This window comes from Plecotus auritus, assembly GCF_963455305.1.
Source record: "Plecotus auritus genome assembly, chromosome: 10".
In the NCBI taxonomy this organism is placed as follows: Eukaryota; Metazoa; Chordata; class Mammalia; order Chiroptera; family Vespertilionidae; genus Plecotus; species Plecotus auritus.
Genome location: NC_137785.1, coordinates 49,953,762 through 49,967,280, shown reverse-complemented (window position 1 = coordinate 49,967,280; position 13,519 = coordinate 49,953,762). Strand labels below are relative to the sequence as shown.

General features: G+C 46.5%; 1 protein-coding gene across 1 annotated transcript in view; it reads right to left on the bottom strand.

Moving 5' to 3' along the window:
* The window catches only part of CDH11 (cadherin 11), a 140,103-nt gene that overhangs the window by 36,516 nt on the left and 90,068 nt on the right, over positions 1 to 13,519 (bottom strand). The window contains exons 3-6 of the mRNA XM_080645850.1: positions 11,131 to 11,529; positions 6,225 to 6,519; positions 2,912 to 3,031; positions 707 to 874 (exon numbers count right to left, since the gene is read on the bottom strand). Coding sequence (XP_080501976.1) covers positions 707 to 874; positions 2,912 to 3,031; positions 6,225 to 6,519; positions 11,131 to 11,358 — 811 coding nt within the window. The 5' untranslated portion in view covers positions 11,359 to 11,529. The remainder of the gene's footprint in view (positions 1 to 706; positions 875 to 2,911; positions 3,032 to 6,224; positions 6,520 to 11,130; positions 11,530 to 13,519) is intronic.

Genomic DNA, 13,519 nt, shown 5'->3' with positions numbered 1-13,519 from the left:
CAACAAAAACAATGGACTAGATCTAGTAGGAGAAACAGGAGATGTAAAAAGTCCCAGGATCCTAGAAACAGGAAATCGATTGTGCTAGGTATCTTACCAGACGCTAGTAACTCCATGGAGAGGCCCCGTGGAGAGGAACCAACAGCCAGCACCACCTCACCAGCATGTGAGTGAGCCCCATTGGAAGCGCACCCCCTAGTCCCAGTGAACTATCCCCAGTTGACACTATAGAAACAAGCAGTCTCCTCCACATTTTGCAGTCTCCTCCAAATTGCAGACTAATGACAAAAAAAACCCACTATTATTGTTTTAAACCACAAAGGTTCTGGCAGTCTGTTACATAGAAGTCGGTAATTAATTCAGGTACTGCTGTTCCCAGGTTGGAAAAGAGGACACTGAGTCAGAGACGGGCTCATTCATCACTAGATGGCATCACTAGCGTCTGGTAAGATACCTAGCACAATCCATTTCCTGTTTCCAGGATCCTGGGACTTTTTACGTCTCCTGTTTCTCCTACTAGATCTATTCCATTGTTTTTGTTGTTGTTGTGGCTGCTGCTGTCTTGTTTTAGTTTTTGGCGAGAAGGATGTAAAACACCTCCATTTTCCTAGACTTTGTCTTCCAAGCTGCGTAAAGCAGGACTGGGTCACGGAGGATGGCTGGCTGCAGCACCACTGAAAGGCAAAAGCCAAGCCCACCTACTTACTCTGCGGAAACTTTGGTGGGTTATCGTTGACGTCGGTCAGTGTGATCGTCACTTTGGTTGTCCCTGAGAGTCCACCCATGTGTCCGCCCATATCCTTGGCCTGGATCACCACGTGGTACTCCTCCTTGGCTTCCCTATCCATGTTGGGAAGGGCTGTTCTGATGATACCTGGACAGGGGAGCAGAAAACATCACAGGCATTCACTTATAAGAGGGGTGGGGAACCTTTCTTCTGCCCAGGGCCATTTGGATATTTATAACATCATTCTCAGGCTTTACAGAATGATAAACTTAAAAATTAGCCTATTATATTTGGTCAAACATTTAATTAACTCACACTTAATGCCTTGGCAGGGCCAGACCAAATAATTTCGGGGGCCTTACAGGGCCCACGGGCCGGACATTCCCCACCCCTGACTTATAACAACAGTATAACCAAAAATGACTAGGTCCCAGGGATGCAAAGGCGAGTGAGACAGAACCTACCCTCACAGAAAAGTTACTTCAACATGATAATTATAACCCAAAGCGGCTGTGCCTGGAACACCAGAAATGTTTTTCCAGTAAACTGCCATAATTACTAATACAGCATTGAAATTTTATGTTTTATATATTGCATTTCAAATGCAAGTAACAGCCTCATATTCTCAGGTATATAATAACTGAAATATTTGAGGGTATCCATGACTGAAACCAATTTCTGGACTACCAATAGAATCTCTTGAAGTCTATCCCTGCATGCAATTCTTGGAAACCTTTCTACATCTGGTCCATATTAGGTTAAAAGAAGAAAGCATATATTTCATGCAGTACCTTAAAATGTTAATACTAAAATTGAAAAGAGTGAACCATATGGATTAAAAATATAGACAATGCTTATACAAACATTTACTCTATGATTACCTGTCACTGACAATAGTGATAAATTAATGATGTAATTTAAAAGATCCCTAGATATTAGCACAGAGTTTATATAAAAATCAGGCTCAGTTAAATCTCTTGGGCACATGTGTGAGCTTTTCCCCTCTGTACAAATGGCAACATTTCCAATGGAAATACGAAGAGCATTGCGGACGCCTTAGGTCCTTACTGCTCTCTTACCCACAATGTTTGCATGTTTCTGGAAACACCCTTGATCTCATGGGGCCTCATTCTTCTGATCTGTAAATAATTTGTTAGGTTCAAACTATGAGACCCTGAAACCAAGAAGGTGTGAGTCCCCCACCCGTGTTGAACATCTCAAAAGTCGAGATGAAATCCCACATTCATCCTTGGGTAAGCTGGAAAGGCTACATGCAAGTGCTTTTGATGAAACCAGGCAAGTAGCCCCATACGTCGTGATCTGAAGCACAGTGGCTACAAATAAATGATGGCATAGGGAGGCGGAAATAATATCAAGGAAATGAGCCAAGTATCTGATGGGTGGACTATGTGCACACACATACACATAGATATATTTGATAAATGTTTAACTGTAACAATAAGTGTGAGTTGTTTGTAAACATCTTGCAAATATATGGGGCATATTGTGGAGAGAAGGAAGGGGCTGTAGGGTGTAATATTGTGGACGAGCAGTTTCACAGGGTTTTGGTGTGTATTCTAAGGAGAGGATCCTCGAGTCACACTTGGCATAAACGAAGTGAAACACTTCGGTTTGGGTTGTCACAAGCACTCACTCTCTGGGTGTGCTGTTTGTTTTCTGTAAGGAATGCGCAGGAGCGTCTTCCTGATGCTCAGGCCCACAGGGTGTCTATCAGCGCGATGGAGACCCGAATGTGCCGCCTCCCAAACGCACTTGCGCATTAACACCCCTGCGCCCTGCACCGCGGCCTCTGGGAGCCGCCAGTCTTTACATCAGCCTTCAAGTTGTGTGGCCTCTTCATTTGGATCCACTGTTGAATTTTAAGATAAAACTTAAATATTTTAAGATAAGTTCTTCAATTTGAGTTGACTTCTAAGATACAATTTTAAGATAAAAGTTGCGTTTTAAGATTATATTTATTATAACATGGTGAAATACAGACGGAAACAATAGTATATAGGGCTCACTGGATGCCAGGCACCTGCACAGTGTTTGATACTCGCACTAACCCGGGGAGGTGGCCCTTTCCATATCTGAGAAAGCAGAGAATCAACTAGGTTGCGTGAGCAGGTCTGGGCTCCTTATTCACAATGTGTCACAAGCCACAGTGGCATTTCAGGGTACCTGTCTGTGCCTCCACCGAGAAGTAGGGCTGTCCTTCAAGGATGCTGTACACCAGCTTGGCGCTGTTTCCGTAGGTGGGGTCATCCGCATCTGAGGCCGTCACCTGGATCACTGACGTGCCTTAGAAATGAAATGGATGCATTAGCAGCGGTCCCTCGGCTTTTCAAATCCTATTCTAGTTTACAAAGTTTCGTCTTAAAATATAAAATGGAGGAGATTATTTAATGTGCTTTCATTTCCTGGAGTTGAAATGCAAAGTAGCCTTCCTTCCTTTTCTCCTTCCTTCCTTCCTTCCTTCCTTCCTTCCTTCCTTCCTTCCTTCCTTCCTTCCTTCCTTCCTTTTCTCCTTCCTTCTTTCCTTCCTTCTTTCCCTCCCTCCCTCCCTCTCCTCTCCTCTCCTCTTCTCTTCTCTCCTCTCCTCTCCCCTCCTCCTCCCCTTCCTCCCTCCCTTCCTTTCTACCTCCCTTCCTTTCCTCTTAATTCCCATTCCTTAAAAATGAACTTTCTTTATTCATAGTCCGCCCTGCTATGCTTGGTAGTTAAAATGCTACTATGAATATTATTGCAAAAACATTCTAAGACCCATGGCAGTTGAAATATTCAATCGATTGAATAATTAAATAAAAATCTCCCCAAAGAGTATAAGAAGGGGTAATTAGTGATGACTTGCTTTTCGTGAAAGGACAGAATGCAGGCCTCCTTCCATCTATGGCAGAGCAATAAATGCATCATTTTATTGTTGCTCTGCATGTGAGAAAGTGGCTGCTCATACTACATTTTAATTAATTCATGGCTATAAATATCACACAGAAGGCCATTCCCTACTAGCCTGACAGTTGCATCGTCCCACCTCTGAAGGGTGTGGCGGTCAGACCACAGAAAGCACCAGCAGGCATCTGCTGAGACGCAGGGTGAGCATGTGTGGGTCAGAGTAAAAGAAAACCAGGGAGATGAGAGTGCGTTTCCTAGAAAAATGTGCTCCCTGATGGTCACAGGAGCTGAGGGCACGAGGTGTGGGGCTTCGGAATGGCGGTAGAGAGGCAATTTTCAAATTCCTCTGCGCCAGGCACTGTTTGGGGCACATCCCAGGTACCCTGCCCCTGTCCCTTTCTCAGTATTCATTTCCATCCACTGAACTTGTGAGATACCAGGTAGGAGAGGAATGAAGTTTTACAATCCATTTTGAAAACTGGGATATGATTGGAGTGGGGAGTCTACCCCCATCCAGCAAACAAGCAAACCCGAGTTGCTGCTGTGACATTTTCAGCAGCCGGGCCAGGTTCCCCGCGGGAGGCAAGGGAGCTGTCTGCACAGCCTCTGACAACCTTTAATATACACGGTGGCCGTGATTTCCACCTGGTGTAACAGTAACTCTCACTTTCTTCTAATGACACTTCTGTGATTCCTGATTTCCTGCAAACAACTTTCCGGAGCTCTTCCCACAGAACCAGACTCTATTCTAGGTAGAGGAGCTGTGTCAGGGCGAATAGGATCTATTTTCTGCCATCATGAAACGGCTAGGAAGATGATTAATTTTGTTATGCTTCATTTGCTTCTAGAGCTCCACTAAGTACAACGCTTCGCATTTTACATCCATGTTAGTTCACCCTCCCCATTCTTTACATTACCCTCATTTGATAAATGACAAAAGGAAAACTGAGAGAGATGTAAGAATTGTCTGGGTTCCCCTAGGTCCATGGTCGGCAAACTGCGGCTCACGAGCCACATGCGGCTCTTTGGCCCCTTGAGGGTGGCTCTTCCACAAAATACCACGGCCTGGGTGAGTCTGTTTTGAAGAAGTGGTGTTAGAAGAAGTTTAAGTTTAAAAAATTTGGCTCTCAAAAGAAATTTCAATCGTCGTACTGTTGATATTGGGCTCTGTTGACTAATGAGTTTGCCGACCACTGCCCTAGGTGGTCAGAGGTGCGGTGTGACAGGAACCCAGGACTGTCTGCCACTCCCAGGCCATGTGGGAAAGTCTGTGTGTTATTCCTGAGAATCGAGGAGCCCCCGAAGGTGGAAACAGTGACAATTCCCCTGGAGAATCCTTTTTGGTGACTGGCCTTTGCCCCCCTGGCTCAGCTGCTGACACTACTGTCTCCTCTGTAATGGTTTATTTGATGCCGACTGTTTCTCATTAAGTCCCCAGGTGACCACTGAGAGACGAGGAGCCTGGGCAGGCCAAGGGGAGAGAAGGTGGCAAGGAATGGCTCAGCCTGGCTTCCGTAAAGTACAAGAGGGGTGACTTTTCCCGGAGGAGGAGTAAGGGACTACTTCTTTTAACATCACAACCTCCACATGCAAAGTGCAAGGAGCTTAGGGTCCCAGGGTCACTTCTGCATCTAAATTTCTCAAGCAGGTTGATGCCCATCCCTGGTGCTTGGTTCTTCTCATCTGTAAAAGGGTGGCTTGGCCCTGATGACCCTTCAATTCATTTGAGCTCTCAACCTCTGATCCATATAACCAGGCTCACTCCCCGACCAGAACAGGCCTGCTCACTGTCTGAAAGGCAAACCTTTCTTAACAGGGGACATGTTTCTCAAAAGACCACAACTGCATGCATTCTACAAAGTCAAGTGGAAGTCTTTGCCGGGGGAAGGTGGCTGGCTGGGAATCATGCAACGTGTCTTGATGCACGATGAAAAGACACGCCCACTTCCGAATTATTCTAATAGATGGTGACATGGTGCCATGCTGCAGTGTGTGTTCTGGATCCACTTAAAGGGTCAGGTGACCTTGGATAAATTAGTTCACCTATTTCAAGCTTGGGTTTCCCATATGCAAAATATGTCAAATAGGAACCACTTCATTGCAAATGTGAATTGTTGCAAAAATTAAATGAAATAGTGCATGTACATCATTAATTATCACAATGCCTACAAGTTTCAAATATTACCGCTAGTTTTCCTAACCAAACATCAACATGTACTAGTGACTGAATACAGAGTACCTCTAATCCTGCACGAAATTGTTATTCCCATTTTATAGAGGTGGAAACTAAGACTCAGAGAACAGATGTAACTAATTCCAAGTCACTCAGCTAAGAATGCCAGAGCGGAGAGGACCTGGATTCAATCATATCCTTCCCACTTCTCCACGCTCCCTCATAGTTTCTAAGTTTAGATGTTAAACCCTCAGGTCCATTTTAAGTGTCTAAGACTACACAGATAAAATTTTCACTTGTTATTCCATCATAGAAAATGCAGCCTAAATTCTCCTTTCTGATCTGGGAGAAGGGTGCCTTCCCCCCTCTCACCCCCCGCCCCCAGAGACCACTCTTGCAGGCAGAACGGGTCTCCCCTGCCGTACGCACCCACATTGGACCTCTCGGGCACGTTGGCATGATAGGTCTCGTGCAGGAACTCGGGAGGGTTGTCATTAATGTCCTGGACCTTGACGATGAACTCGGATGGCGGCTCCAGCGGCCGGTTGGTGTCCCTGTCCACTGCCTGAGCCATCAGCGTGTACTGGGCTCTCTCCTCGCGGTCCAATGTCTTGGTAGCGTGAATGTTCCCTGATTTGTCATCAATCACAAAAATGGTTCCAGCCCCTTCACCTGAGAGAATGTATTTAATGTTCCCATCACCAGAGTCAATATCGGAATGAAGCTAGAAAAAGAGAAATTGAGATTTGTAATTCCACGAAGGCTGCATGGGGAGATAGAGACCCACTTCCATGCTGTTTGCTGCAACATGCCATGTACACCACACACACACACACACACACACACACACACAGGAGAGGAGACATTCCCACCCCATTTTACAAATGAGAAAATGGAATATTAGAGAAGATAAACGCCTTGGCCAAAGTCACACAGCTGGGAGCGGTGAATTTTTTTAATTCTAAGAATCATGCTCTCTCTCCTTCCTCCCCATATATATGTAACATACAAAACATGTACACATACATATCATTAATATGCAGTTATTCTGAAAGAAATATTTGCATGTTACAAATAATAAAAAACAAACATTTATGCAATAACTAACTTTTCCCTCAGTTCCGATTTCTATTCCTTCATTTTCCCTACTCAGACACAACTGTTGTTACCAGTTTCTCATGAGTCCCTGCGACACATCCTGTCATATGCAAGAATAACCATACAGATATGCAAATGTTTATTTTTATGCAGTGGAGTGCCACAGGGCACAAGTCCCTCTTCCCCTCTGTTGTCCTTGAAAAATAAAGTTGGGTGACCCTCCTACCTCGGGACATACAGATTGACCTCCATATACTGTGTGGATGCCATGATCATTTCTTTTAGCAGTTTTCTTCCAAAAGACATGAAAACTATTTCCAGGATTTTTGTGCTACAAACGATTCACAGATTAGACCTTTCCAGAAGACCTGCTGAGTAGGGCGTGGTGAATGAGGAAATGGGGCTGGCAGATGGGAAATGGGGAAATGGGGCTGGTGGATAGCCTGAGACACATGCAGCTTCTCAGACCATAGGAAGAATCTTAAATGTCTGTAGGTTTCCCCCTCCTGTGACAAAGCCCAGGAAAATTGTGGTACCTGCCTAAGACCACACCTGGCAGGGCCAGGAAGTCACCTAGGTCTCCTAACTCCCCATCCTGTGCCTTCCTGCCTTCTCTCCCCCAAACTCCACATCTGATCTTCCTGTAATAAACTCACCCTCCCTTGCTGTCCAACCTCAATTTATGTAGCTTTGACCTAAATCTGCCCTCATTCTGCCTTCAGTGGGAAAAGATAAGCATCATTCTCATAGGTTGTAAGAGTAACTGACAGGATAAAAAAACAGCCCTCCATTCTATGGACTATATGAAAACAGCCAGAAAAAATAAAAAGCTTTAGTTTATTATTATATAACTAGAGGCCTGGTGCATGAAAATTCATGCACTGGGGAGTGGGGGGGTCCCTCAGCCTGGCCTGCCCCCTCTCACAGTCCGGGAGACCTCAGAGAGGTGATCCAGCAATCAGGGGAAGGCGACACCCCATCACACCTCTGCTGCTGCCACTGCCGGCAGCACAAGCCTTGGCCGGCCCTGGTTACCTGAACCTCGGGCGGCCCTGGGCGGCTGGGCAGTCGCCATCTGAGACTTGCCTGTGCCTCGGGCTGGCCCTGGGCAGCTGGGCAGCCACAATCTGAGGCTTGCCTGTGCCTCAGGCTGGCCGTGGGCGGTGGGACAGCCACCATCCGAGGCCTGCCTATGCCTCGGGCCAGCCCTGGGCAGCTGGGGGACTGAGGGGACTGGGGGACTCCGAAGTCAGGCGTGTGGAGCAGCCAGGCCTGCCTGGGGGCAGGCCCAGCCTTGCCACACACCTGCTGCCCCAGCGGGGCTGAGGGGACTGGGTGCTGCCATCTTGTGGCTGTGGGCGCCACCATCTTTGAGGGCGTTGTAGTCAATTAGCATATTCCCTTCTTATTGGCTGTGGGAGCCGCCATCTTTGAGGGCAGGGCAGTCAATTAGTATATTCCCTCCTTATTGGCTGTGGGCGCTGCCATCTTTGTGATGGTGTGAGGGTCAATTAGCATATTCCCTCTTTATTAGATGGGACTAGAGGCCCTATGCACGAAATTCTTGCAAGGGGCTCAGCCTCACAGCAACACGGCTGCCTTGGCCCTCACAGCCCTGATTTTGTCCAGAAGGTCATCTGGCTATACAGTCTAATTAGCATATTACACTTTTATTATTATAGATAATAAATTACTATATTATTTTACACTTATTATTATCAATGTCATTTTAATTACTACTCTTATGAAATCAAGGCTTTGAGAGCTTGTCCAGAGTCACAAAACAAGATTGAACACAGTGCTTTGTAAAATTTTTTGTATCGATTCAATTTTTCCAAAAATATCTCATTGATTTTGCAACGCCTCAGTGAAACACCAAATATTTCAGCTCAAGGGATCCCTATAGGTACATACGAATTTGGCAAGACTCTTGGGAATTAACTAGACATTATTTGATGACCAACTAAAACACTTAAAAGGTTTAAAATACACTGCTCATAATTTTTTCTTGCTTTCGGATTTCAATGTCACACATAAATTCCTTTTTTTCTCACCAACAAAGATAATCCATACAATTGACAATGATATATATTAGGTTCAACACAAAAAGCATTTTGGGAAACCATCCAGTGCTATGGAGGGATCCAGTAGCTGAGGCGGACACAGCCAACTCCTGACTCTGCGGACGGATGGCTCCGCTCTGCACAGCACAGCAGGACACAGACTGTGCTTCCAGCAAGAAACCCGCAAGCCCTCGTTTTGCCAAATTCCATGTTCTCAGAGCATCTTAAACCACTTGAAAGTCGTCCAATAAAAGATTATTAGGGAACCAGTCATCTAGTCTACTCCCCCGATTCATTGGAAACTGCAGATCAGCAATATCTCCAAAGAAAGATGCATAGGATCCAACCACTTTATTCTTTCCCCCATCCCACCCAACACCTGACGCCTTCTTGTGTCCCTAGATTTTAAACATCGCTCACTACTTCTCTTTCCCCACCTTTCCCCTATGCTTCCTTTTAGTGGGCCTGGCTTGTTCCAGAGATGCTAAAGTGCCTGTCCAGGTCCTTTCTCTTCTGCAGCTTTGCCCCCAACACACAGCTACTCCCCACTGGGAAAGCCCCATGGCAGAGGTTCTGAACACTTCGTACATAGCTCGCCACATGATTCAATCCACACAGCCCTTGCCATAGCCAAAGCCCCCTCCTACTCTCCGCAAAGTCATCTCCTCCATTCAGGGGATTCTACAGAGTCCTACCCATGTTTCCATTTCCCATGTCGACTTCTATCTTGGGTATACTCTTCTCATTTTGGGGTATAAATGAATGAAATTCTTTAGTACATCTCTTAAAAAAAAAACCCCGCCTTTCCCAAATTTAAACAATATTATTGAGACATTAATATGGACGTCCTCCAAATATGCCAATTTCATAAATAGGGAATGCTCTGCTGATGTTTGGAGTAGCTAAGATAACCTCATTGGATCGACAAGGCTCAGAAATGAGCGCCTCCTACCTGTTCTTGTCCCTCCCGCCTCCTGCTCATCTTTCTGGCCACAAGTTATTTTCATGGTCTCCACAGAAGCTCCCTTCATCCAACCCAAATGTTACCATGTAAATTCAAAACCACTCATATTGAATTTTGCCATTGCCCTACTCCTCGGTTTAACTTCTCTAATTGCTCAGGTAAGACCCCTCTGAAGTCACGGGCTCCCCACCCGAGTGTACCCTTTGCCAAACTCTGCACCCACACACAGCGGGCTTTCCGTTCTTAGCTATGTGAACACTATTAATGTCACTATTCTCTGAAAGACAGTGGCATGTTTTACCGTTAGTATAGTGAGCAGTCAGTCCTTCAGACATATTTTGGACTCTCTTCCTCCCCTTGCACATTTTAGGTGGGTGTACACTGAGCCTGCAGTCTGAGTACTTCCAGGCCTCCCAGCCATGCCATCTTAGCTTTGCCAGGCCTTAGCCAGAGGGGATAGAAGCCCACCTACTCTTATGACACATCCACCCTTGGGACCGGGGACCCAGGGATGACACTGTTCCTGATGGCAAGTGGCACAGGCTCCAGGGAGGGAGAAGGGCAATTAAACAGGCATGTGTAATACAGAAAGGAAAGCGATGCTAAAAGGGGTAAAGAGGGTTAGGATACCAAGGAAGGGTATCCAAGTTGGGGCTGGGATGTGGTCAGGAAAATGCCTCCAGCTGGAGAATGGCTAAGTACATAATGACCATTTCCCCTTCAGTAGACCATTGTGCAGCCAATGGAAAACGTAGCCTTGCCCGGCTGGTGTGGCTAAGTGTTTGAGCTTTGACCTATGAACCAGGAGGTCACGGTTTGATTTCCGGTTGGTCAAGGCACATGCCCAGGTTGCCAACTCTAGCCCCAGTAGGAGGTGTGCAGCATGCAGGAGGCAGCCGATCAATGATTCTCTCTCATCATTGATGTTTCTGTCTCTCTTTCTCTCTTCCTCTCTGAAATCAATAAAAATATATTTCAAAAAAAGACAAAAAAAGAAAAACATAGCCTTTATGGTATAATGTTAATTGGAAAACAGAAGTGTTCTCAACATGGATACATCTATGAATTAAATGAAGAAAGGCTGGAAGGATGGCTCTAGGGTTCTGAGTGGGCGGTCACACCATTGGTGTCTCCCCTCCTAGGTTTTCTTGGCGATACTCTCCTATTGGGTGGAGGGAGAGAAACCACTCCAGAACAGCAGCAGCCTTACCCTGCCCACGAGCACGGGGTCCGGCCCGGTGTACTCCTCAATCACGAAGAACTGGTTCCAGACCCAGCCTCTCTTGGAGCGCTGCAACACCTGCCCCTCCTTGCCCTTCTCGTGGTGCCCATGGAATGAGGGTCGCAGGTGGCTCCTCCGCTCAGTGCTGAAGGCCTGGCTGTGGCACAGCATGCCCAGGCACACCAGGGCGGCTTGTAAACAGTAGTTCTCCTTCATTTTTGGTTACGTGGTAGGCACAGGAGAATGTGGCTGTCACCCCTTTCACCAACTGTGCGGCGCCTGGCCGATGGTGGCCTCCCGGACGTGTCACGCAGACCTCTCCAGGAGTGGAATGTCTCTGCTCGCTGAGCACATCACGTCAGGGCTTCCCGCTTCCCCAGGCGGCTTCTGCAGGCAGAGAGGAAGATCGGATTAGCTGCAGGCTTCACCTCCACTTCATCTCAACCCCATCCCTCATTTTTCACCCAGGCTGGACCATGTGAGCCCTTCACTCTGGGTACTGAGGAGGCAGACATGAGTAAGAGATAGTCCTTCCTCTATCACAGCTTCTCAACGTGTGGGTGAGATACACACACACACACACACACACACACACACACACACACACACGCACACAGCAACCCCTCCATGTCTACATGAGGAGAAAACATGTGTGCTGTGGAATCCAGCTGCTGCTCAGGTCCGGGTGTCCGTTTGACCACTTACTGGCTATGGGTCTGGGATAAGCTGACTTTTTGGAGTTCAGCTTACTTGCTTATGCAATGGGGATGAGACTTATACTCACTGCAAGGCTGATTAAGTGAGTAATGACCCTAAGTCTCAGCACAGTGCCTGATATACAACAAGCACTCCAGATTTATGTTATTATCGATTATAATTGTGTTTGGGTAGGTTTTTGTAATAATAGAAAAACTTAGGGCATCATGGGAGTCCAGGAGAGGAACTTATGATTGATGGAGACTTGAGTATGGAGATGGCAGACACTGGGGACAGTTAAGGGAGACTTCCTTGAGGACAGGATGAAGTGAGAGTTACTGTGATAGGAAGGGAATGGAGGGGATGTCCATGCAGAAGAAACAACACGTCCTAAAGCCCAGAGAGAGCTGGTCACAAGCACAACAGGCCCCAAGACACCCAGCATCTGTGGAGACTAAGGAAGCAGGAAGGCAACAATGGACCCAGCTAGATAAGGTCATTCACTCGGGACTGATCCAGAAATCAGTGATGGTCACTAAAATATCTGTCAGTGAAATCATGGGTCCAGTTCTCACTGGTGGATCATTGAAGGCTACAGTGTCAATTTGATGGGCAAGATTTGCTTTTGGTCAGACATCCACATGAGAAGCTGAAGATCATACCTTAACTTGGCAGTGTGTCAAAGGATATATGCTCTTTCCAACCAACAACATGCCCTTGCTGCTGGTTCCACAGCCCTTGTAGGTGTCTGACCTCTAGTCACTCCAGTCTCTCCCCAGAACTCTGGTTCTTCTCTCTGGTCCTTAACTTCTGCCTCAGGTCCCTGGGCTTCCTCACTGGACTGAGTCTCTCTGGTGCTGGAGACTTAATTCTCCCCTAAGGAACTTCCGTTGCTGTTTTCCTTCTCTTAGCACCCCACACTTTCTTCTGGACAATCATCCCCTCTCCCTGGAGTCCCAATCAGACTCCTCATTCCTGGAACCAGACAATCCCCTCTCCCAGCCCCACCACCAATGTGATGGGCTCTTAGAAAATTGTTGAGCATAGAGGATGATAGATATAGAGGATGACACTTCAGCACTGGCAGGTTTAAATGAAATTGGTGAGATTCCCAAGTATTGTATGACTAAAAACCGAATTATTTGCTATCTAGTTTAGATGAAGTGGTTGGGGATGAGGGGAACAGGAAGGAGGGAGTATGAGTCTTGGCATAGTGGCATAAAGCTAGATTTGGAGATCAGATCAACTGGATTGAAATACCATTTATATATCTTACAATCTAGGTAACGTTAGGCATGCCAACCCAGCACTCTGAGCCTCCACGCTTGCATCTGAAAGTAGACACGACAAGAATTTCTGCACACACATAGGGCTGGACACAGAATGGGAACTGGGCACACACTGGGTCTCTTCCTCTCTTCCTAGACTGTGTGTCACACTCAGAAAAAGAAGGAGCTGTGCTTAACTTGCAGATGAAGGTGCCCTGAAGAGGGTGGAGAGGTGCTCTGTCTAAGAGAGGAGTTGAGGAATGAGTCACATGGACATACCACAGCCTCTGCCTTTAGTTGTCTAGAAAATAAGGGAATGGGTAGAATTCTAACTTGAGGGTGCAGAACCCCTTTCCTTCCGATGGCCTTTAACTTCATCTACTTGAGCCTTTCTGCTTCCTTTCTAATATGGC